General features: G+C 38.0%; 1 protein-coding gene across 3 annotated transcripts in view; it reads left to right on the forward strand.

The window, feature by feature from the left end:
• Positions 1 to 24688, forward strand: part of cblb (Cbl proto-oncogene B, E3 ubiquitin protein ligase) — a 130976-nt gene that overhangs the window by 28232 nt on the left and 78056 nt on the right. For all 3 annotated transcript variants that reach the window (XM_084941608.1, XM_084941607.1, XM_084941606.1), the window contains one exon: positions 19552 to 19708. In XM_084941608.1, coding sequence (XP_084797734.1) covers positions 19552 to 19708 — 157 coding nt within the window. The remainder of the gene's footprint in view (positions 1 to 19551; positions 19709 to 24688) is intronic.

The raw sequence follows: 24688 nt of genomic DNA on the forward strand, positions 1-24688 counted from the left end.
CATTTATGAAAGAACCATAACACATATTACAATAGTAAACACATTGGATGAAAGAGGACAACGATGGCTACGTTTTGAGGGTAAAATCATACCTGTAGAGCAAACGCTGTGGACACAGCAGCAGTTTTAAAAAAGATTTTAAGATTAATTTTTTTGCTCCTCTCACTCTAGCAGTTGAGCTGTCTCACTCTAGCCCCAACATTCCGTCCCATACACACCCATTATAAACTCTGAAACGGGTGAAAAAACATCATGAAACTTAAACTGGAACTGAAGAAAAAGTATAATAGATATTGAAAAGATAAATACAAGTTGAATAGTTGAATGTCTTGTCTTCGTTTTAAAGTTTGAATGGTGGCTCTATGTCAATGTATGTGGAAGTAGATACAGTTTAAAGAGGAGGAAGTTGAATGAGAATTTGAAGGGTCTCCCCATTGAAATACATGGGAAATTTTTGTTGAAAAAACTTGAATAATTTTAAAAATATAAATGTTAAAAATGAGAAAAGTAGAAGCATTCATGTCCAAAAGAAGAGGAATCTAACGGTGTTTGAATGGTTTTTCTAAGTTGAACGGTTTTGAAGGAATTAGATGCCAAAAAACGTACGGAATATATAATAATAATAATAATAATAACTAGAAAGTGCATTTTCTGAAGAAACTGCAGTGTGAATGCTTGAATCTGAATGTATGCACTGAAATGAATTAATTGCTTAATTTAAGTTAAAAATTTTGAATGAGATGAAAAATACAGAAATTTTCGCCTGAAAACAAAAGTGCTGAACTGCTAAAAGCTGATATCCACACAGAAGAAGTTGGAAAATAGCTGAAAATGTTTTAAATGTGAATTAGAAAAACCTAAGAAATGAGAAAAGAAAATTTAGACTAAGAAAAACAAAAAAGAAAACATCTGAATGAATATTAAAAGTTCATATTCTTTGAATCACTGAATGACTCAGATGTGATCCCTCCACTTTGATCCACACAGTTTAAAAAGTTTAAATGTCTGAGCTTTGAAAGACACAGTGTTGGAAAGAGAACAATGATGGCGACATTTTGAGGGTAAAATGATGGCTGTAGAGTAAACACTGTGGACACAGCAGCAGTTGAAAGAGAAGTGTTTAAGATGAATCTTGGCACAGTGGCAGGCAGAGCTCGTTAACCCTTTAGAGCCGGTCGGAGCGGGCATGCTCTGTTTTGCGTAACTATTTTTAAATCCCGGTAGCTCTGCAACCACGTAAGCTAGCGCAATAATTTTTTTTGCATATGAAACCGGAGGAGTTGTACTTAAATCTTATGCCATCAGCTTGTCCTAGGTCACAGTTTCCTTCCACATATAGCTTTGCAAAAACTGCATAAAAAGCACTTGCAGCAACAAAAACATAATATTCCAGAAACACGCTTTGCCGATCCGATCAGCTGTTCATAACACTTCCTACGTTGGAATAGACGTCAGCGCGAACTTTTGCATGTCCGCCATTACCTGCCCGAAACCGGAAGTGACGTCATTTTCGCGGAAATGTAGTTTTTTTTTTTATCATCAGGGCCTATACTGGTGTTTTTATAAGTTATCTTTGACTTTATGACTTTCTGTGTCTTTTCTGGGATGCTTAGGACTCATATTGCACTGCTGGAAATAGTTTATTTTGATGCATATGCTGCTTTTTTGCAAATTTGCAGTATAATATTTATTTTCGTTTTTCCTGCAGTGTATAAAAATTGGTGTATTTCAAAAATAAAACTATGAAGACACTCAAAATAAATTTCCTGTGGTAGGAAACTATTTTGTGCAACTTTTTTGTATTTACAGTTTTGAGGGATAAGCCTCTTAAATTTCTCTAACTAGAAATATATGTTAAAAAAGCAAAAACGATTTTCAATTTTTTTGTAGTTTATTGCACTTTTTTGCAATTTATGTAATTACTATGCACTTAATGAATACATATTATTAAAATCTGGGCTATAATGGTTGTATTGATGTATAGCAACTTGAAATGCTCCCAAAAATGGCACTACAGCATGTAAACATATAATATAAGCTCTGGCGGACTTGGTTCTATGGTAGGTCTTAAAGGGTTAAGCAGGCAGGTGTGAGCCTGGTTGCTATAGTGACTGCACCCAATGGCTCCATACACACGGACACAGACATGCACCTCACTTTTGCTGCTTAAAATGAACAGAAAAGTCAGGCCGAAACAAATCGTTCCCAAATGAAAAGTACAAGTCGTATTGACAAAATTCTTTCACCGTGAGCGACAGCAAAGTCTAGTCTACCAAATTCTCAGTTTTCATTCCCGCTGGAGTTTATTATATGGACGTGGTAACAGTGGAAAGACACCATGCTCTTCTGATTTTCAAACGAACCTTCTGAGCCATTTTAACATTAGAGTCTATGGAAGAGTTGGAGGGAGGAGGCTGTGCATTGGTGACATTTATGAAAGAACCATAACACCTAGTACAATAGTAAACACATTGGATGAAAGAGGACAGCGATGGCTACGTTTTGAGGGTAAAATCATACCTGTAGAGCAAACGCTGTGGACACAGCAGCAGTTTTAAAAAAGATTTTAAGATTAATTTTTTTGCTCCTCTCACTCTAGCAGTTGAGCTGTCTCACTCTAGCCCCAACATTCCGTCCCATACACACCCATTATAAACTCTGAAACGGGTGAAAAAACATCATGAAACTTAAACTGGACCTGAAGAAAAAGTATAATAGATATTGAAAAGATAAATACAAGTTGAATAGTTGAAAGTCTTGTCTTCGTTTTAAAGTTTGAATGGTGACTCTATGTCAATGTATGTGGAAGTAGATACAGTTTAAAGAAGAGGAAGTTGAATGAGAATTTGAAGGGTCTCTCCATTGAAATACATGGGAAATTTTTGTTGAAAAAACTTGAATAATTTTAAAAATATAAATGTTAAAAATGAGAAAAGTAGAAGCATTCATGTCCAAAAGAAGAGGAATCTAACGGTGTTTGAATGGTTTTTCTAAGTTGAACGGTTTTGAAGGAATTAGATGCCAAAAAACGTACGGAATATATAATAATAATAATAATAACTAGAAAGTGCATTTTCTGAAGAAACTGCAGTGTGAATGCTTGAATCTGAATGTATGCACTGAAATGAATTGATTGCTGAATTTGAATTGAAAATGTTGAATGAGATGAAAAAAACAGAATTTTTAACCTGAAAACAAAAGTGCTGAAGTGCTAAAAGCTGACATGTACACAGAAGAAGAAGTTGGAAAATAGCTGAAAATGTTTTAAATGTAAATTAGAAAAACCTAAGAAATGAGAAAAGAAAATTTAGAGTCAGAAAACATCTGAATGAATATTAAAAGCTCATATTCTTTGAATCACTGAATGACTCAAATGTGATCCCTCCACTTGGATCCACACAGTTTAAAAAGTTTACATTTCTGAGCTTTCAAAGACATTGTGTTGGAAAGAGAACAACGATGGCGACGTTTTGAGGGTAAAATGATGGCTGTAGAGCAAACACTGTGGACACAGCAGCAGTTGAAAGAGAAGTGTTTAAGATGAATCTTGGCACAGTGGCAGGCAGAGCTCGTTAAGCAGGCAGGTGTGAGCCTGGTTGCTATAGTGACTGCACCCAATGGCTCCATACACACGGACACAGACATGCACCTCACTTTTGCTGCTTAAAATGAACAGAAAAGTCAGGTCGAAACAAATCGTTCCCAAATGAAAAGTACAAGTCGTATTGACGAAATTCTTTCACCGTGAGCGCCAGCAATGTCTAGTCTACTGAATTCTCAGTTTTCATGCCAGTGGAGTTTATTATATGGACGTGGTGACAGTGGAAAGACACCATGCTCTTCTGATTTTCAAACGAACCTTCTGAGCCATTTTAACATTAGAGTCTATGGAAGAGTTGGAGGAGGAGGCTGTGCATTGGTGACATTTACGAAAGAACCATAACACCTAGTACAATAATAAACACATTGGATGAAAGAGGACAGCGATGGCTACGTTTTGAGGGTAAAATCATACCTGTAGAGCAAACGCTGCGGACACAGCAGCAGTTTTAAAAAAGATTTTAAGATTAATTTTTTTGCTCCTCTCACTCTAGCAGTTGAGCTGTCTCACTCTAGCCCCAACATTCCGTCCCATACACACCCATTATAAACTCTGAAACGGGTGAAAAAACATCATGAAACTTAAACTGGAACTGAAGAAAAAGTATAATAGATATTGAAAAGATAAATACAAGTTGAATAGTTGAATGTCTTGTCTTCGTTTTAAAGTTTGAATGGTGGCTCTATGTCAACGTATGTGGAAGTAGTAAGAGTTTAAAAATGAGTAAGTTGAATGAGGATTTGAAGGGTCTCCCCATTGAAATACATGGGAAATTTTTGTTGAAAAAAGTTGAATAAAATTAAAAATATAAATGTTAAAAATGAGAAAAATAGAAGCAGTCATGTCCAAAAGAAGAGGAATCTAACGGTGTTTGAATGGTTTTTCTAAGTTGAACGGTTTTGAAGTAGTGGGATTACAAAAAACGTACGGAATAAATAATAATAATAAAATAGAATAAAGATTAGAAGAACAATACTGTGAATGCTTTTACAAGCATTCACACTAATAATAAAGACTAGAAAGTGCATTTTCTGAAGAAACTGCAGTGTGAATGCTTGAATCTGAATGTATGCACTTAAATGAATTAATTGCTGAATTTTAAGTTACAAATGTTGAATGAGATGAAAAATACAGAAATTTGCACCTGAAAACAAAAGTGCTGAACTGCTAAAAACTGACAACCACAGAGAAGAAGTTGGAAAAGAGCTGAAAATGTTTTAAATGTAAATTAGAAAAAGCTAAGAAATGAGAAAAGAAAATTTAGAGTCAGAAAACATCTGAATGAATATTAAAAGTTCATATTCTTTGAATCACTGAATGACTAAAATGTGATCCCTCCACTCTGATCCACACAGTTTAAAAAGTTTACATTTCTGAGCTTTCAAAGACATTGTGTTGGAAAGAGAACAACGATGGCGACGTTTTGAGGGTAAAATGATGGTTGTAGAGCAAACACTGTGGACACAGCAGCAGTTGAAAGAGAAGTGTTTAAGATGAATCTTGGCACAGTGGCAGGCAGAGCTCGTTAAGCAGGCAGGTGTGAGCCTGGTTGCTATAGTGACTGCACCCAATGGCTCCATACACACGGACACAGACATGCACCTCACTTTTGCTGCTTAAAATGAACAGAAAAGTCAGGCCGTAACAAATCGTTCCCAAATGAAAAGTACAAGTCGTATTGACGAAATTCTTTCACCGTGAGCGACAGCAATTTCTAGTCTATTGAATTCTCAGTTTTCATGCCTGTGGAGTTTATTATATTGACGTGGTGACAGTGGAAAGAGAGCCTGTACTTCTGATTTTCAAACGAACCTTCTGAGCTGTTGTAACATTAGAGTCTACGGAAGAGTTGGAGGGAGGAGGCTGTGCATTGGTGACATTTATGAAAGAACCATAACACATAGTACAATAGTAAACACATTGGATGAAAGAGGACAACGATGGCTACGTTTTGAGGGTAAAATCATACCTGTAGAGCAAACGCTGCGGACACAGCAGCAGTTTTAAAAAAGATTTTAAGATTAATTTTTTTGCTCCTCTCACTCTAGCAGTTGAGCTGTCTCACTCTAGCCCCAACATTCCGTCCCATACACACCCATTATAAACTCTGAAACGGGTGAAAAAACATCATGAAACTTAAACTGGAACTGAAGAAAAAGTATAATAGATATTGAAAAGATAAATACGAGTTGAATAGTTGAATGTCTCATCTTCGTTTTAAAGTTTGAATGGTGGCTCTATGTCAATGTATGTGGAAGTAGATACAGTTTAAAGAGGAGGAAGTTGAATGAGAATTTGAAGTGTCTCCCCATTGAAATACATGGGAAATTTTTGTTGAAAAAACTTGAATAATTTTAAAAATATAAATGTTAAAAATGAGAAAAGTAGAAGCATTCATGTCCAAAAGAAGAGGAATCTAACGGTGTTTGAATGGTTTTTCTAAGTTGAACGGTTTTGAAGGAATTAGATGCCAAAAAACGTACGGAATATATAATAATAACTAGAAAGTGCATTTTCTGAAGAAACTGCAATGTGAATGCTTGAATCTGAATGTATGCACTGAAATGAATTAATTGCTGAATTTCGAGTTAAAAATGTTGAATGAGATAAATAAAACAGAATTTAACCTGAAAACAAAAGTGCTGAACTGCTAAAAGCTGAAGGTTACACAGAAGAAGAAGTTGGAAAAAAGCTGAAAATGTTTAAATTGTAAATTAGAAAAAGCTAAGTAATGAGAAAAGAACATTTAGTGTCAGAAAACATCTAAATGATTATTAAAAGTTCATATTCTTTGAATCAAAGAATGACTAAAATGTGATCCCTCCACTTGGATCCACACAGTTTAAAAAATTTAAAAGTCTGAGCTTTGAAAGACACTGTGTTGGAAAGAGAACAACGATAGTGACATTTTGAGGGTAAAATGATGGCTGTAGAGCAAACACTGTGGACACAGCAGCAGTTGAAAGAGAAGAGAATTTTAAGTTAAAAATGTTGAATGAGATGAAAAATACAGAAATTTTCACCTGAAAACAAAAGTGCTGAACTGCTAAAAGCTGACAACCACACAGAAGAAGTTGGAAAAAAGCTGAAAATGTTTAAATTGTAAATTAGAAAAAGCTAAGTAATGAGAAAAGAACATTTAGAGTCAGAAAACAACTGAATGATTATTAAAAGTTCATATTCTTTGAATCAAAGAATGACTAAAATGTGATCCCTCCGCTTGGATCCACACAGTTTAAAAAATTTAAAAATATGAGCTTTGAAAGACACTGTGTTGGAAAGAGAACAACGATAGTGACATTTTGAGGGTAAAATGATGGCTGTAGAGCAAACACTGTGGACACAGCAGCAGTTGAAAGAGAAGTGTTTAAGATGAATCTTGGCACAGTGGGAGAGAGCTCGTTAGGTAGGCAGGTGTGAGCCTGTTAGCTCCATACACACGGACACAGACATGCACCTCACTTTTGCTGCTTAAAATGAACAGAAAAGTCAGGCCGAAACAAATCGTTCCCAAATGAAAAGTACAAGTCGTATTGATGAAATTCTTTCACCGTGAGCGGCAGCAATGTCTAGTCTACTGAATTCTCAGTTTTCATGCCTGTGGAGTTTATTATATGGACGTGGTGACAGTGGAAAGACACCATGCTCTTCTGATTTTCAAACGAACCTTCTGAGCCATTTTAACATTAGAGTCTATGGAAGAGTTGGAGGGAGGAGGCTGTGCATTGGCGATATTTATGAAAGAACCATAACACCTAGTACAATAGTAAACACATTGGATGAAAGAGGACAGCGATGGCTACGTTTTGAGGGTAAAATCATACCTGTAGAGCAAACGCTGTGGACACAGCAGCAGTTTTAAAAAAGATTTTAAGATTAATTTTTTTGCTCCTCTCACTCTAGCAGTTGAGCTGTCTCACTCTAGCCCCAACATTCCGTCCCATACACACCCATTATAAACTCTGAAACGGGTGAAAAAACATCATGAAACTTAAACTGGAACTGAAGAAAAAGTATAATAGATATTGAAAAGATAAATACAAGTTGAATAGTTGAATGTCTTGTCTTCGTTTTAAAGTTTGAATGGTGGCTCTACGTCAACGTATGTGGAAGTAGTAAGAGTTTAAAAATGAGTAAGTTGAATGAGAATTTGAAGGGTCTCTCCATTGAAATACATGGGAAATTTTTGTTGAAAAAAGTTGAATAAAATTAAAAATATAAATGTTAAAAATGAGAAAAATAGAAGCAGTCATGTCCAAAAGATGAGGAATCTAATGGTGTTTGAATGGTTTTTCTAAGTTGAACGGTTTTGAAGGAGTAGGACTTCAAAAAACGTACGGAATACAGAATAAAATATAATAATACAGATTACAACAACAATACTGTGAATGCTTTTACAAGCATTCACACTAATAATAAAGATTACAACAACAATACTGTGAATGCTTTTACAAGCATTCACACTAATAAAGATTACAACAACAATACTGTGAATGCTTTTACAAGCATTCACACTAATAATGAATGATTAAATGTAGAGTGGTGTTAAAGCACATAGTGAGTGAAAAAGAAACACTCTATTGGAGCTCTATTGGAGTGATATGGTACTATAAGGTCTTGAAGATAAAATCAGTCCTGGTTATTCAATGCATTGTATGTGAGGAGAATGATTTTAAATTAAATTCTGAATCTAACAGGGAGCCAATGAAGGGAATGCTCTCTCTTTCGCTGCAGCATGTTGGATCAATGGACAGCTTTTCAGGGAGTTTTTAGGACAAGCCTAGTCCAGCCGAGAAGTAATAAATGCAAAAACTAGTTTTTCAGCTCTATGACAGGATGTTTCTAATTTTAGAGATACTTTACAAATACATGAGCAGTCCTACACAATTGTTCATTATGCACAAGGAAGGACATGCTCTGGTTATCTGGCTTCATGGATGGATAGAGTTTGGTATCATCTATATGAATGAAAATGAATAGCATAACAATGAAAATGTACACAATGCAGATGATACCCATTGTTATCCATCCAAATGATACTACTTAAGGGAAACGTGCAGTGTAAACAGAATTGGTCCTAGCACAGAACCCTACAAGACACTATATAAAAACCAATTAGTTTGCTAATTGCCCCACAAACTGTTCCAACATGGCTAAATCCAGCAGCTGTGTTCCCGTCTCAATTGGGCCAGGCTGCAACCACCTGGCTCCTGCATCTCAGAGCTGTTGCATGTAGGTGAAGGGTCAATCCTTGAACTATATCCCTCTTCCCTGGAGTTGCCCAGCAGACATTTGTGAATTTGCCCCACAATACCTGCCACTGTCTGGGCCTCCCTCAAAAAAAGGGACAGTATCCGCAACATCCATTCTGCCACTAGACACTGGCACACCTCAACTATGGCCATGAACATCTCCAGAAATGACTGCTATTTACAGAACACTGTTATAAAATATATCATTGTCTTTGTATTTCCTGAACCTTATTAGTGAATGCCATTGAGATGTTTTGTCGTTTAATAAAAATTAATCACAAACATTTTTTAGATTTTAGATTTTTACGTTACAGTGTTCCCTCATTTATCGTGGGAGTTATGTTCTAAAAATAACCCATGATAGGTGAAATCCACAAAATAGCCAGCTTTATTATTTACAATTATTATAGATGTTTTCAGGCTGTAAAGCCACTCACTACACACTTTATACACTTTTCTCAGACAACCATGAACATTTTTACACTTTTCTCTCTTGTTTAAACGCTCTGAAAGTTCAAACCTTCATAGAAAAATAAGTCCAGTATTATAGAATGAAACCAAAGATCAAACCCTGTTTTCAGGTCCAGAACATGGGAATAGAGCAGCTGCGAGAGAATTCAACTTTAATGAATCAATGGTACGGAAGTAGAGGAACCAAGAAGAATGAGTTGAGTGAAGTTTGACTTATCTGACTGTTTTGTTTCGCTTAATGCGCCTTATGATCCGAAAAATACGGTAACTTCTACCTTCCTTTAGCATGTCCAGAAGTCCAACTTTTTGTGCGATGGTTAGCATCTTCCTCTGCCTTTTGGATGCTACAACCGGTGCTTTTGACAGTGCAAAACATTTCGTCCACATTGTTTTCATTCAGAAACGTTTTTCAGCGCAGAGCTGCGTTCATGAAAACTCGGACATAAGGATATCAGTCTTCCTTTATCTTGTGGTAACTGTGAGAGTAGCGATGGCACGATACCACTTTTTTATGTCCGATACCGATATCATAAATTTGGATATCTGCCGATACCGATATGAATCCGATATAGTGTGTTTTTTAATCAATAAAACTGTTTTTTTAATATCTTGCTGCTTTTTGTATAAGTTCATACTCAAGTTTAAAAAAAAAACACTAAAGCTATTCTGTTATACCTGTATGCAAAAAGTACACCCAAAATATTTCATAGTTCAGCAAAACTGATCAATCTAATAAACTTAAACCTGCTCCATCCTCCCTATTCTGGTATTTTAAAGAGTACTTAGCAGAAATATTAAGCAACCTAACTAATAGGGTTCTAAAACTCCCAGCAAAAAAATAAATAAATAAATAAAAATAGGGAACCACCCTCCACCTCATGATGCTTAATCGACGTAATCAACTATAATTTGATGCAGTGTGAAAAAAAATACACAGAAATCAGTTATTTTTCAAGAATAATTAAATAGATTCAACATCTTTCTTCAACAAAATTGCAGACTGCACAGATGGTACCTTCCCAAAGGAAAAAGTACTATAGCTTACTAGGGTATATTAGACTTAACAGCTACTATATACAGTAATGGACTTCTATACATTTTACATCAGATTAAAACTTTGGGTGTAAGATTCAGATAATTATTTATGAAAAGCTCGACATTTTAATTGAGAATAAGAAAGAAAAGTATGTCTTTGTGCCCCCTTTTCCCTGTTCATGCCCTATCGGCCCCCCTGGCTAAACTTTGCTAGATCCGCCCCTGCACGGTTACCAGCCGTCAGCTGCGTAGAAAAAGATCCTGGTGTAGAAAGTAATATTAAATAAATTCTTACAACAGCTTATCAAGCTTAAACGTGCTGCTGTTATTCAGGCGCTGGTTTCCTCTTTCTGGCACGAAGTGGGCGATAAACAAACAAGAGAGACGGACTCGCGACAGAAAAGCCGATCAGCTGATCATTGATCAGTTTCACATTGAAGTAGCAGCAGGAGAGAGAGAGAGAGGCAGTCACTCCATATATCGGTTGTTAAGCTTAACGCGGGAATGCTTTACAAACATTCAGAGATGAACTTACACACTTGCTTTACTTCTCTCTGGGATAACTTCCTCGAAGATGAAATGCCGAATTGCTAGCGAGGCTACAAATACACACAGCCACTCTATCACGTGACCCGTACTCCTGCGATGTGCTACCGTTATGAGCCGAGTTACGCCGTGTCGCAAGTTTTGTGAGGTGCTTTTTTGATATTTAATGGATCGGATTACATTTTTTTTATTTTTCTCCGATATCCGATCCAGTAATTTACGTCAGTATCGGACCGATACGTAATATCGGATCGGTCCATCTCTATGTGAGAGCATATGTACTCTCCTCCTTTCAACAAATTGAAGGCTTCAGTAGTACCAACAAAACTGAATATAAACTCAAATCTATGGAATTCACATAGTAGTATAGATTGGATTTTTCGGGGTCTTCTTATGTCCCGTTTTCAGGACGGGACCACAAGGTTGCTTCGTTTTTTATACACATTTCCAGAGAGCCCCCCATAAAACACAGCCCAAATAGCTGATTAGTTACACACCCACGCACTTCTATTATTAATTTCACTTGAAAGAAGTTTTACTTTAATATTTCTATTTTTGCTGTTGAGTTGCATTCATCATCTTGTCAGTGCAGTAAACATTCTGGCCGAGAGGTCAATAAATCAACTGGTTCTTACCTTATATAGCACTTTTGTACTCTACCTGAGCACCAGTGGTGCTTTATATAAAATGCTCCATTCACACCATCATCCATTATCTATGTGCTTTCTATCGCAACATTCACACGCCGATGGATGCATCGGAGAGCAACTTGGTGTTAGTATGCTGCTAAAGGATATTTAGGCATAGAAAGTATTTGGTTCATGCAATGTTTGTGTTATCTTTACTGTGTTGTTGAAATTTTAGGCTACCTCATTGTTTAGGTTTACCAGTTGCTGGGTAAAACATGTTGCATATTGCTCACAGTCTTATCCTCACTTATGTTCATAAACATGTTGTTTGTTCCAGAATGCTTAATGTTTAATATTTACTGCCTCTGTGTATTTTCCTTTTTGTAATTTACACAGTTAAAAAAAAATCTTAAAAAAACGGTAATATTCCAGCAGCTGGGGCGCCAAAATACTACCGTAAAATAACAGAAAATAACTTCCTCATAAAAATACGGTTATTTCCAGTAATGACAATACAGTTTGTTGCGCTAATTTCACATGGAATCTTGCCTTTTCAAGTGGTTTTAAACATTAAATTAGGAACATGTTAATGTGATTAAACGATGAAATTATCTATAAATAGGAAAAAAAATAAATCCTAAAAAACCGGTAATATTCCGGCAGCTGGGGCGCCAAAATACTACCGTAAAATAACAGAAAATAACTTTCTCATGAAAATACAGTCATTTTCAGTAATGAAAATAGAGTTTGTTGCGCTAATTTTACATGGGATTCTGCCTTTTCCAAGTGCTTTTACACATTAAATTAGGAACATTTTAACGTGATCAAACAATGAAATTACCTATAAACAAGGTCAATGAATGTGGCAATATGAATCATAATACATAAATGTACACAAATATACAGTTAACAGCTGGTTTAAATAATAATGGATTGCATACCCTGGGACAGACTGACAGAGGCGAGGCTGCCATATCGCACAATCGGCCCCTCTGGCCATCACCAGTAGGCGGTAGGTGAAGAGTCTTGACCACGGACACAATACCTAGAGTGTCCGAGCCGGGGCTCAAACCGGCAACCTTCTGATCACAAGGCGAGCTGCCAGCTCTTGAGCCACGATCGCCCTAGATAGCAATGATAATAAAACTCATGTGATGTAACACAAGCTTACAGGAATCATGTTATATACTTTTCCATAGCATTACATTTGAATTCAACAGTTCAATCTTTCAAATAACGGACAGATATTTGTGAAATCATGATACATTTGTGAATGTATTTTAACAATCTAAATATGCATATGTACAGACAGATACATTTAATAATCATGAAAATTTTGTTTTATTGCATTACAGTGATTTAACGTCAATGTACATTTGAAATGTGAAATCACAGTCTATTTACGTAACTTTAATGATATTCTAGAAGAACAGAACAAAACTGTAAAATGCACAGTAAAATACTTTTATATTAGGATTTTTTCCTACAGTACAGCCATACCCGCGATCTTGTGGTTGTTAGTTCACATTCATTGGCCGATGCTTAGCGTCATGTTATTATGTGTCCCAACATCCAATGGCATGTCACATTGTTTTCATAACCACACCCTCACCCCAGGTGCAGAGGCCTATTTCTGTTCAGGAATGTTGTGAATACTTTGAGATTTATATTAATTGCAATTCCTACCTCTACATTTATTTTTTAAAATATATAATTAACACAGCGTGGCCGTGCAATGTTTTATATGGGTTTTTTTTAGTTTTTATTCCTATTAATTATATTTTCACTTGTTACCTCTGAATTATTGAATCAGACCTAGATGACATGGAATTTTCAGCAAAATTATAATTCAAATACTCCTTTAACTAGAAAAATTTGCATTTTCTGCGAAAATGCTGTGTGGATGCTTTAAAGCTGAAGCTGTCTGCTAAAACTAGCTGAAAAAGCTGAAAACTTGCAGAAATTGTAAAAACTTTGCATAAGCAAAGGAACTTTGCTAAAATGTAATAACTTAGCAGAACTGCAATATCTTAGAGGAAACATAATACTTGGCAGAAATACAATAGCATAGCAGAACTTAGCAGAAATATTGTAACTTACCAGAAACATGATAACTTCTCAAAAATACAAGAATTTAGGAGAAATAGTATAAGATAACAGAAAGAATATATTTAGCCAAAAATACTTAAACATTACAGTAACAGTATGATTTAGAAAAATAGTACAACATAGCAGAAATACTGTGATTTACCAGAGACACTGTGATGAACTATGAATATTGTAATTTTAAATTAATACTATGTTTTAGCACAAATACTCTGGTTTAGCACAAATATTATAACATAGCAGAAATACAGTTATATAGTAGAAAAATATAATATAGTAGAAATACTATGATTTAGCAGAAATACAACAATATAGCATAATAACAATGACAAGCTGAAAAAAAAAACGGAACATGGTTACGCTCCCTCAAAACTAATTATTGTTCACCTGTGAAAAAAAAAAGAAATACAAATACATTTGGAAAAAAACCAAGAAAAACCAACAGATAAACACAAAATCAAATATGGATACAGAAACGTAAAGAGAGAGACACACACAAAGGGTCTATGCCAGTCAACCATTCTGAATATATTATATTTTTATCCAACAATGAGATGCTGCCCTAAAGAGGGTCTTTCTCTCTCTCTCTCTCTCTCACTCACTCACACTCACACACACACACGCGCACACACACACAGCAGCAGCAAGTGAACAGGGGCTGTTAACAGCATGTTTCTTAGTCAGTCAAACAGCTGTGAGCTGCTCAATTTGAATCCACCAATCAGAGAGGTTGTGTACTTTTTTCCCGCCAAAACTGGTGCACCAAGTGCAGGGTTTTACACACATGCAGCACAGAGAAACAGTTTTTTTGCAGTCTATTTCTCATATTGAGGATTCCCCTCAAACAAATGGCCAGAATTACCCAACCGTAGGGGCTAGAGCGGTCGTTCTTAGACTGTTTTGTTCAGAAGAGATGGGGGAATCGTCAAGTGTTGTCTATTTAAAATAAAAATATGAATTTTTAGAGATATATGACATGGATGACTGGTTGGCTTACAAGCCATGAAGGCCCCAATATGTAAATTTGAATGTCTCAGCCCTCATATATGATTGGCTGGCTGGGAAGCCGTGCAGGGCCTGATATGTAAATTTGAATGTCTCATCCCTAAGACATGATTGGCTGGCTGGGAAGCCGTGCAGGCCCTGATATGTAAATTTGAATGTCTCAGTCCTCACAGAGGATTGGCTGCCTGGGGACCTGGCAGAAATATATAGAAATAGTATGATTAAGCATAAATACTACATTTAGTAGAAATACTATGTTTTAGCACAAATACTATAAAATGGCAGAAATACTATAATTTAGCAGAAATACTATATTAAGCACAAATCCTATAAAAAGCAGAAATACTATATTAAGCACAAATCCTATAAAAAGCAGAAATACTATATTAAGCACAACTCCTATAAAAAGCAGAAATACTGTACTACGATTTGGTAGAAAACCTATAATTATTAGAAATACTATATTTGGTAGAAATACTATGTTGTAGCAGAAATTCTATATTTACCTCAAATCCTATAAAATAGCAGAAATATTATGATTTAGCAGAAATACTGTATTTAGCACAAGTACCGAAAAGTAGCAGAAATACTATGATTTAGCAGAATAGTAATAACTTACAAAATTAAAAATATGGACACATATTGAAAACAAATGCACAGAGGGGCACACACACACAGGATGTAATCTAGTCAACCAGTCTAACTATATTCAAGTTAAATCCTACAATGAGATGCTGCCAAAAAAGGGTAGTTTTCTCTCTCTTTCACTAAACACACACACACACACACACACACACACACACACAAGCAGCAGCAGCAGCAGCAGCAAGTGAACAAACAGGGGCTGTACATATAGTGTTTCCTGTATGTTTCTAGGTCTGTCAAAAAGTTTGGAGCTGCTAAATTTGAATCCACCAATCAGAGAGGCTGTGTACTTTTTCCTGCCAAAACAGGTGCACCCTTACACACATGCAGGAACAGAGAGAGAGACTGGTTCTTGCTGTCTATTTTCTCATATTGAGGATTCCCCTCAAACAAATGGCTGTAATTTCCTAACCGTAGGGGCTAGAGTGGTCATTCTTATACCGTTTTGTTCAGAAGAGATGGGGGAATCCTTAAGTGTTGACTATTTAAAATAAAAATATGAATTATTAGAGATATATGACATAGATGTTTGGCTGGCTTAGAAGCCATGAAGGCCCCAATATGCAAATTTGAATGTCTCAACCCTCAGATGTGATTGGCTGGTTGGGAAGCCATGAAAGCCCAAATATGCAAATTTGAATGTCTCAGACCTCATATATGATTGGCTGGTTGGGAAGCCATGGAGGCCTCAATATGCAAATTTGGATGTCTCAGCCCTCAGATATGATTGGCTGGTTGGGAAGCCATGAAGGCCTCAATATGCAAATTTGAATGTCTCAGACCTCAGATATGATTGGCTGGCTGGGAAGCCATGAAGGACTCAATATGCAAATTGGGATGTCTCAGCCCTCAGATATGATTGGCTGGTTGGGAAGCCGTGCATGCCCTGATATGAAAATTTGAATATTATAGTCCTCACAGAGGATTGACTCCCGGGGGACCTGGCAGAAATATATAGAAATACTATGATTACCCAGAAATACTACATTTAGTTGAAATACTATGTTTTAGCAGAAATACCATAATTAAGCAGAAATGCTATATTAAGCACAAATCATATAAAAAGCAGAAATACTGTACTATGATTTGGTAGAAAAAAACTATAATTAATCAGAAATACTATATTTGGTGAAATACTATGTTTTAGCAAAAATACTATATTTGGCAGAAATCTTATAAAGTAGCAGAAATACTGAAATGCAGCAGAAATGCTATGATTTAGCACAATTGTCATAACTTAAATAGAAAAACTGGAAAAGCAAAAGGGACAGCTGAAAAAATGCTGAACATGCTAAGGGTCCCTCAAATATACTTGATAAATGAAAAAAATTGGCAAAAAAAATATAACAGCCACACAATCACAAATATGGACAAATATGGAAACACACATGCACAGGGAGACACACACACAAGATCCAATTCAGTCAACCAGTCTAAATATATTGAATTTGAATCTTACAATGAGATGCTCCCATAAAAAGGCTCTCTCTCTCTCTCTCTCTCTCTCTCTCGCACGCACACACAGTAGCATCAGCAGCAGGTGAACAGGGACTCTTAACAGTCTTGGCAGCATGTTTCTAGATATGTCAAACAGCCTGGAGCTGCTCAATTTGAATCCACCAATCAGAGAGGCTGTGTACTTTTTCCCGCCAAAACAGGTCCATCCGTTTTTACACACAGGCAGCACAGAGAAACAGGATTTTTGCAGTCTATTTCTCATAGTGAGGATTCCCCTCAAACAAATGGCCAGAATTACCCAACCGTAGGGGCTAGAGCGGTCGTTCTTACACCGTTTTGTTCAGAAGAGATGGGGGAATCTTAAAGTGTTTACAATTTATCATTAAAATATGAATTATTGAAGATATTTGACTTCTAATGCACCATAACTGAGTAGAGGCGAAGCAAAAACTGCCTTGACTGGCCCTCAAACAATGCTTTGTAACTCTAAATCTATTTGGAGTATCTATATCATTCTTTCACCACATGATACAGCAGGCTTTGGTGAACAGTCATGGTCTCTGTGGAAATCCAACAAAAGATATGACGAGAGAAAAAAGTGCCTAATTTCCAGAGTTTGAAATCTGAAGAAATCTGAGCGACGGACGAATTTCCTACCCTCAAACAAGCGTAACTCATCTTAAAACGGTAATAGATGATAAAGAAATTCTTGAATTGTGAGTGTCAGGAGTGTCTGAAGATATATTGGCACAAGCCTCATGTCTCAACTTCGCTTCGTTAAGGACATATGACGATTCGAAAATGCCTCTCATTAGAGAAATCCAGCTGTGATTTTGAACAAACTCTCCATTGACTTTCTATGGAGAGTTTTCAGACTTTGTGTTGCTTTGAGGAGATTTGCCAAAATTCTGTAAATCCCACAACAATGATAGTGACATTTTCTGAAAGCCAACAAAAATACCTACGTTTTGATGTATTATATTTGGGGGTTGAGTGAAAATTGAGCGAGTAGCAAGAAGTTGTTTGGACATGAAGAGAAGATTCAGAAAGGTACAGTGGCGCACTCAAAGCCAACTGCATAGCAACCATAACAACGCATGTATTTTCTGAAAAATCATAAAGATGAAACTGAAAACTTAAAGAGGGATAAGATTAAAACGGTAACAGATATGAAGAAGCTGAAATATACATGAATAGCCCAATATTTTGAGAACATTTTAAAGTTTGAATGGTTGTTCTATGTGAAAGTATGAGGAAGTAGTTAAGTTTCAAAAACAAGCAAGTTTTAGCAGAATTTTGGAAGTTTCCCATTCATTTCAATGGGACAAATTAAAGGAAAAAAACTTATAATAAAGTATGATAGTAATAAGTACCAAAAGATATAGCTGGCATTAGCAGAAATAGCAGAATATTTTAAAATTTGAACGGCAAAAATCTGACAAAAATTGTGGAAGTAGTTAAACAGCAAAAAACGTATGGAAGCAACTTGAAGAATAAAGTATAAAGAACTAGAAAATTTGCATTTCCTGCGAAAATGCCGTGCGAATGCCTCATAGTGGAATCTGAAAACAGCAGAAGGAGAAGAATCTGCTGAAAACAGCTGAAGAAGCTAAAGTTTGTGCTGAACACTGATCTGTGGCAACTGTCACAGGTAGGATTCGAACCTATGCCACCAGGTTGACCTGCAGTTCAAAAAAGCGCCCCTCCGACAGCCAAACCCATCTGTTCTCTGATTGGATTGTTACATTTGTGATTGACATGACATTGACCAATCAGATGAAAGGAAGAAAAATAGGGTCAAAATTCGTACTTGTAACTTGCAGGGGTTTTTTTTTTGGCTAAGTCCACACACAAATCTTTTTTACGCACACACAAATTCTTTTTACACATACAAATCTTTTTTATGCACGCACAAATCTTTTTTACACATACAAATCTTTTTTACGCACACACAAATTCTTTTTACACATACAAATCTTTTTTACGCACGCACAAATCTTTTTTACACATACACAAATTGTTTTTACACACACACAAATTCTTTTTACACATACAAATCTTTTTTACACATACAAATCTTTTTTACGCACACACAAATCTTTTTTACACATACAAATCTTTTTTACGCACACACAAATTCTTTTTACACATACGAAACTGATTTACAAGTACAAAATATTTAGCCCATATAATCAGCATCCACACAATTATTGATTATTCTCATTACTGTTCGATCATTTTATATATTTTTCCATAGTATTACATTTGAATTTCACAGATCATTCTCTCACATAACAGACAAATATTTGTGAAATTATGATACATTTCTGAATGTATTTTTACAATCTAAATATGTACAAAAAATATATTTAAAAAAACAAGTAAATTGTGTTTTACTATATTTACAGTGATGTTATGTTATTTTACCTTTGACATGTAAAATCACAGTCTACTTATGTAGATTTAATGATATTCTAGAAAGACAGTACAAAACTGTAAAATATACAGTAAGATACTTTGACATTACTATTTTTTGGAACAGTGTAGTTAATGCATTTGAATCAATTTTTTTAATTGCTGAATATTAGGTTTTAAACTATGTCAGGGTATAAGATACTGTTGTGTTTAAGTAACTTTGCTGATTTGACTGCAAGCCCAGTGTCTAAAGGCCCACTGTGGCTAATCACAGTCACCACATACATTTGGTAATTTGCACATTTATATCAGTGAAGATGCATGTCTGGATATCTAACTTATATCTCACAATCCTGTATGTGACTTTTACGACTTGGTTCTTTTGCAGGACAATAGTGCCATGGAAAATCTTCCGTCAGTGCCTTCATGACATACATCCCATCAGCAGCGGTCTGGAGGCTATGGCTCTCAAATCCACCATTGACCTCACCTGCAATGACTACATTTCTGTGTTCGAGTTTGACATCTTCACACGCCTCTTCCAGGTTGGTCAATATCAAGTAAATTAGTTTCCAACTACTTAATCTGATTATTTTGACTCATATGACCTTTTACTTTAGACTGTAGTTTGGTTTAATTTCACTTTCTTCGGCTTATCCGGGTCCGGGAGGCAGGGGCAGCAGTCCAATCAAGGACGCTGGTGCCACAGTTTGTCAATCTCTTGTTTCCTACTCCCTTCTTTCATAACCAAGACACTGAGATACCCAAACTCATCAACTTGTGCCAGCAACTCATCCCGGACCTGGAATGATCACTACACCCTTTTCCGGCTGAGGACCATGGCCTCAAATTTGGACTTGCTGATCCCCATTCATGGCACATCTGTGCACTGGAGGCCGCCACCTGATGAACACAGCCACATCATTTGCAAAATTCAGAGACGAGATTCTGAGGCCTCCAAAGTAGAAGCCTCCCACCACATGGCGGCGCCTAAAAAAATCTGTCCATAAAAACTATGAACCAATTCTTTGGAAAAGTGCAGTTCTAGGGGAGTCCAACACACATTGAAAGCGAGTCCGACTTATTGCCAGCAAGTTGGACCAAGCTCATGCAGTAGTCACATAAGGATTGAACGGCTTTGTAGCAACAACCCAGACAGGTACCACTCCAGATCTCCATGCGATATAGTCCGGACATGAAAACCAGGACAGCCCTAAAACATCCAGAGCCTTTTGGAACTCAGGGCGAACCTCATCCACCCCAGGGACCTGACCACCAAGGAACTGGTTAACTGCCTCAGTGACCTTGTCCCTAGTGAGGGGCGAGTTGTCCCTCTCATTCACAGACTGCTTCCTCTATGGAAGAGGTGTCAGTGGGATTGAGGAGGTCCTCAAAGTATTCCTTTCACCACCTAACTGTATTCCCACTTGAGATCAGTGAGTAGAGCACCACTTTCCCTCCCTGAGTTGCCAAATGGTTTACCAGAATTGCTCTGAGACAGACCAAAAGTTTTTTTCCATGGCTTCACCAAACTACTTTTTGCTTCAGCTACCACCCCGGGCTGCATTCCAGTTGGCCTTCTAGTACCCGTCAGCTGTTTCCAAAGTCCCACAGGCTAACCAAGCTCAATAGGACTCCTTCTTCAGCTTTGATGGGTCCCTTCACCCCCAGTTTCCAACATCTGGTTCGGAGATTACCACCATGACAAGCACCAAGAACACCCTCACCCAATGACTCCAAGAAGGCTGGGTGCTCTGAGTGGTATGTTGAGGTGACCCTGACTATATCTGGTTGGTATGCACCTGACCCCCTCAGTGCCTTCTGCGGGTGGTAGGCATACAGGAGGCTAAGGCTAAGTTCTGGCCACTGGATGGTCTATGTCAAGTTCCCTCCACAAACCTGACTTAAGGAGGGTGATTGAATATTTTCAATTCAATTCAATTCAAATTGTTTATTGTCATGTGTACAAAGAAAAGCATTTCTCTGTGCAATTAAATTCTTTCTCTGCTGTCCACACACTGTGAGCAAATTTTGCAAACAGATTTGTGTGCAGAGGACCTATGAGCTTAATATGCTGGTTTAATATGTAAGATGACCTGATGTGCTAAAATTATTATTACTGTTAAAATAGGTCAGCTGCTCTGAGTCTGATAGCAGTGGGGAAGAAGGCGTTGTTGAGTCGGGATGTTCTGGATTTCACACTTCTAAAACCGTCCCGATGGCAGAAGTGTGAACAGTCCGTGTTGGGGGTGTGTGGGATCTTTGAGGATGGAGCCAGCTCTCCTCTGGACTCTGCGATGGTAGACGCTCTGCAGAGAGGGCAGCGCAGTCCTGGTGATCTTCTCCGCAGTTGTTATCACTCTATGCAGGCATTTGCGGTCCATAGCAGTAGTGCTGTCATACTATGCAGTGATGCAACTTGGTCAGTGTGCTCTCGACAATGCAGCTGTAGAAGCTGCTGAGGATCTTGGCCGACATACCAAATTTCCTCAGCCTCCTCAGGAAATACAGCCACTGCTGAGCCTTCATGACCAGCTGTGTAGTGTTCAGTGTCCAGGTGAGGTCCTCAGTGATGTAGACGCCTAGGTATCTAAAGCTGCTCACCCTCTCCACTTAACGGCCCCAGATAAACAGCGGCTGGTGAGGCCTCCTCTTCCTTCCCGTGTCCACTATCATCTCTTTGTCTTATCAGCGTTGAGGGTTGAGGTTGTCTTCACACCATGACACCAGACCGGCCACCTCTCTCCTATAAGCCGCTTCGTCCCCTCCAGTGATGCGACCAATCACTGCAGTGTTGTCCGGGAAATTCAGTATGGTGTTATCCCTATTGGAGGCGACACAGTCGTGGGTGTACAGGGTGTAGAGGACAGGACTGAGGACGCAACCCTGTGGAATGCCAGTGTTTGTAATAATGCTGGCTGAAGTCCTGTTGCCGATCCTGTCGGACTGGGAAAGTCCTGTAGCCAGTCACATGGGTGATCTGGGGGTTCTGGAAGGTCTGGGAGGTCTGGAAGGTCCGGGAGCTCTGGAAGGTCTGAGGGGGTTGGAGGGTCTCGAAGTGGGTGTAGAATACATTGAGGTCTGATGGTGCTGACGGTGGCCCTGTACTCTGTGATGTGCGCAAGCCTTGCCACATCCGCCCGGGGTCAGCAGAAGAATAGAAGCCATCCAGCTAAGAGGCAGACTTCTGTACTGCCTCTTAGCTGCTGTAATGGCTTTCCTCAGTCCATACTTCGCAGCTTTGTACTATGTCTCATTGCCTGATCTAAATGCAAGAGATCGAGTATGCAGCATGTCTCGTATCTGACTGTTGATCCAGTTGTCTGTAATGCGCTGGTGGCATCATGGAGTTTGCCTTACTGGAGGCTGCAGTCCAGTTTCCTTGGTATACAGAGTGAGTCTGCAGTCCCTGGTGTCTACCTGGGCGAACAATGACTTGAAACTCCGGTGGAAGGGTAAAGTCCAGAAGATTGTGTGAGTTACCGAAGTCCAGTAGTGGCTGACTCGGCTATGTTAACAGTGCACAACACTTATCTAGTGCAAAAAGAACAAAAGCAAACAACAACAAACAACAAGTCAGCATCTGAGAGCAGAGCAAGCAAACATGTCTGCCTCGTGGGGCGCCATGGTTTTGCCTCCTTTATGGATTTCTTTTTAAATCATTCTTTGTCTGGTCCCTAAACAAGGAACAGTAGGGATGGGTATCGTTTAGGTTTTATCCGATACCAGTACCAAACCGGTACTTTTGAAACGGTGCCGGTGTTTAAACGGTGCTCGAACCGGTGCTTAAAAAATGAAGAACACAAACTTTGTCCAAAAACCTCTCATGTTTAGCTGTTTTTTTTGTAAAAAGATAACAATGTTAGCCTTTTCTGCAGCTATAGGGGATTTATGGTATCACTCTTGGCTGGAAGCAGTGCTTAATCAATGGAAAAACACCAACTTTGTCCAAAAACCTCTCATGTTCAGCTCCTTTGTTCTAAACGTCAGTAAGACAAAGGAGCTGATAGTGGACTTCAGCACTAAGCAGAAGAGGAACTACCAGACCCCCGTCATCAACGAGTGCCCAGTGGAGAGAGTGGACAGCTTCAAATACCTCGGAGTTCACATCACGCAGGACCTGTCATGGTCCTGTCACATCAACACCGTGGTGAAAAAGGCCCGTCAGCGTCTCTACCACCTCAGACGCTTGAGAGACTTCCAACTGCCCTCCAAGGTGCTCAGGAACTTTTACTCGTGCACCATAGTGAGCATCCTGACGGGAAACATCTTAACCTGGTTCGGGAACAGCACCATGCAGGACAGACAAGCTCTACAGAGGGTTGTGCTGTCAGCTGAGCGCACCATCCACTCCGAGCTCCCTGACCTGCACTCAATCTACAGCAGGCGGTGCTGGACCAAGGCCAGGAAGATCGTGAAGGACCTCAGCCATCCCAACAACGGACTGTTCTCTCTGTTGAGGTCAGGAAAGCGATTCCGCTCCCTGAAGACCAAAACAGAGAGACTGAGGAGGAGCTTCTTCCCGCAGGCGATACGGTCTCTCAATCACACCACCACACAGTACTGACCCACACATATAGTTCTTACACACACACTGGACATTCTGCACATTGTTTTTCACTTCATCACTTAATCACTTTAAGCATATTTGCACTGCACAAGACACTAAATAATGTGGATTGCACAACACTGGTCATTATATTCTTCATTTCCAGTTAATACTTGTACAGCTGCTGTTATTGTATATATATATATATATTTATATTTCTTCATACATTCTTATATAGTTCTATACTGTGTATTGTGTATTTTGTTGTACAGTTATTTTATTTTTCAACTTTAATTTATATATTTTATCTTATTCTTTCCCAGTTAAATTTACCCTTCATTCTAATTTGTGTTGTACAGTTATTTCATTTTTAACTTTAATTTTTATATTTTATTTTATTCCTTCCTAGTTAAATTTACCCTTTTTAATTTTCATATTTATTTCCTATCTTATTCATAGCCTTTTCTTTTTTTCTTTAGGTCACGAGCAGTTGTCTAAGCATTTCACTGCATATCGTACTGTGTATGACTGTGTACGTGACAAATAAATTTGAATTTGAATTTTGTTTTCCACTTTTTCTTTGGTCATTTTAGCCTTTTTGGCCAGGGTGAAGGGAGTATCTGCCATCAAACAAGAAGACAGCCGCATGTAACTACGACGGTGTTTGCTAGTTCACCTTACATGCATTAATTTAATAACGTGGTTAGCTTACTCAACGTAAATTACACATGGACAACATTAAGCTACTGACCCAGAGAAGAACGGCTGCTCCTGCCATCATCATCCGTCATCATTCCTGCTACACTGGCAGGGCTAGGGGCCAGGACTCTCCTCTTCGGGTTTTTGGGGGATGTTGCTAACTCCGGGACCGATAACAGGAACCACACCCGCAGTAGATGTGCACGGTGTGAGGTCTCGCAGCAAGCTATCAAATACGGCGCATTTCTCGGCTTTTAAAAAAACGCTATGCGTCGCC

This window comes from Perissodus microlepis, chromosome 10, assembly GCF_051167445.1.
Source record: "Perissodus microlepis isolate ML-2025 ecotype Zambia chromosome 10, ASM5116744v1, whole genome shotgun sequence".
Lineage (NCBI taxonomy): Eukaryota > Metazoa > Chordata > Actinopteri > Cichliformes > Cichlidae > Perissodus > Perissodus microlepis.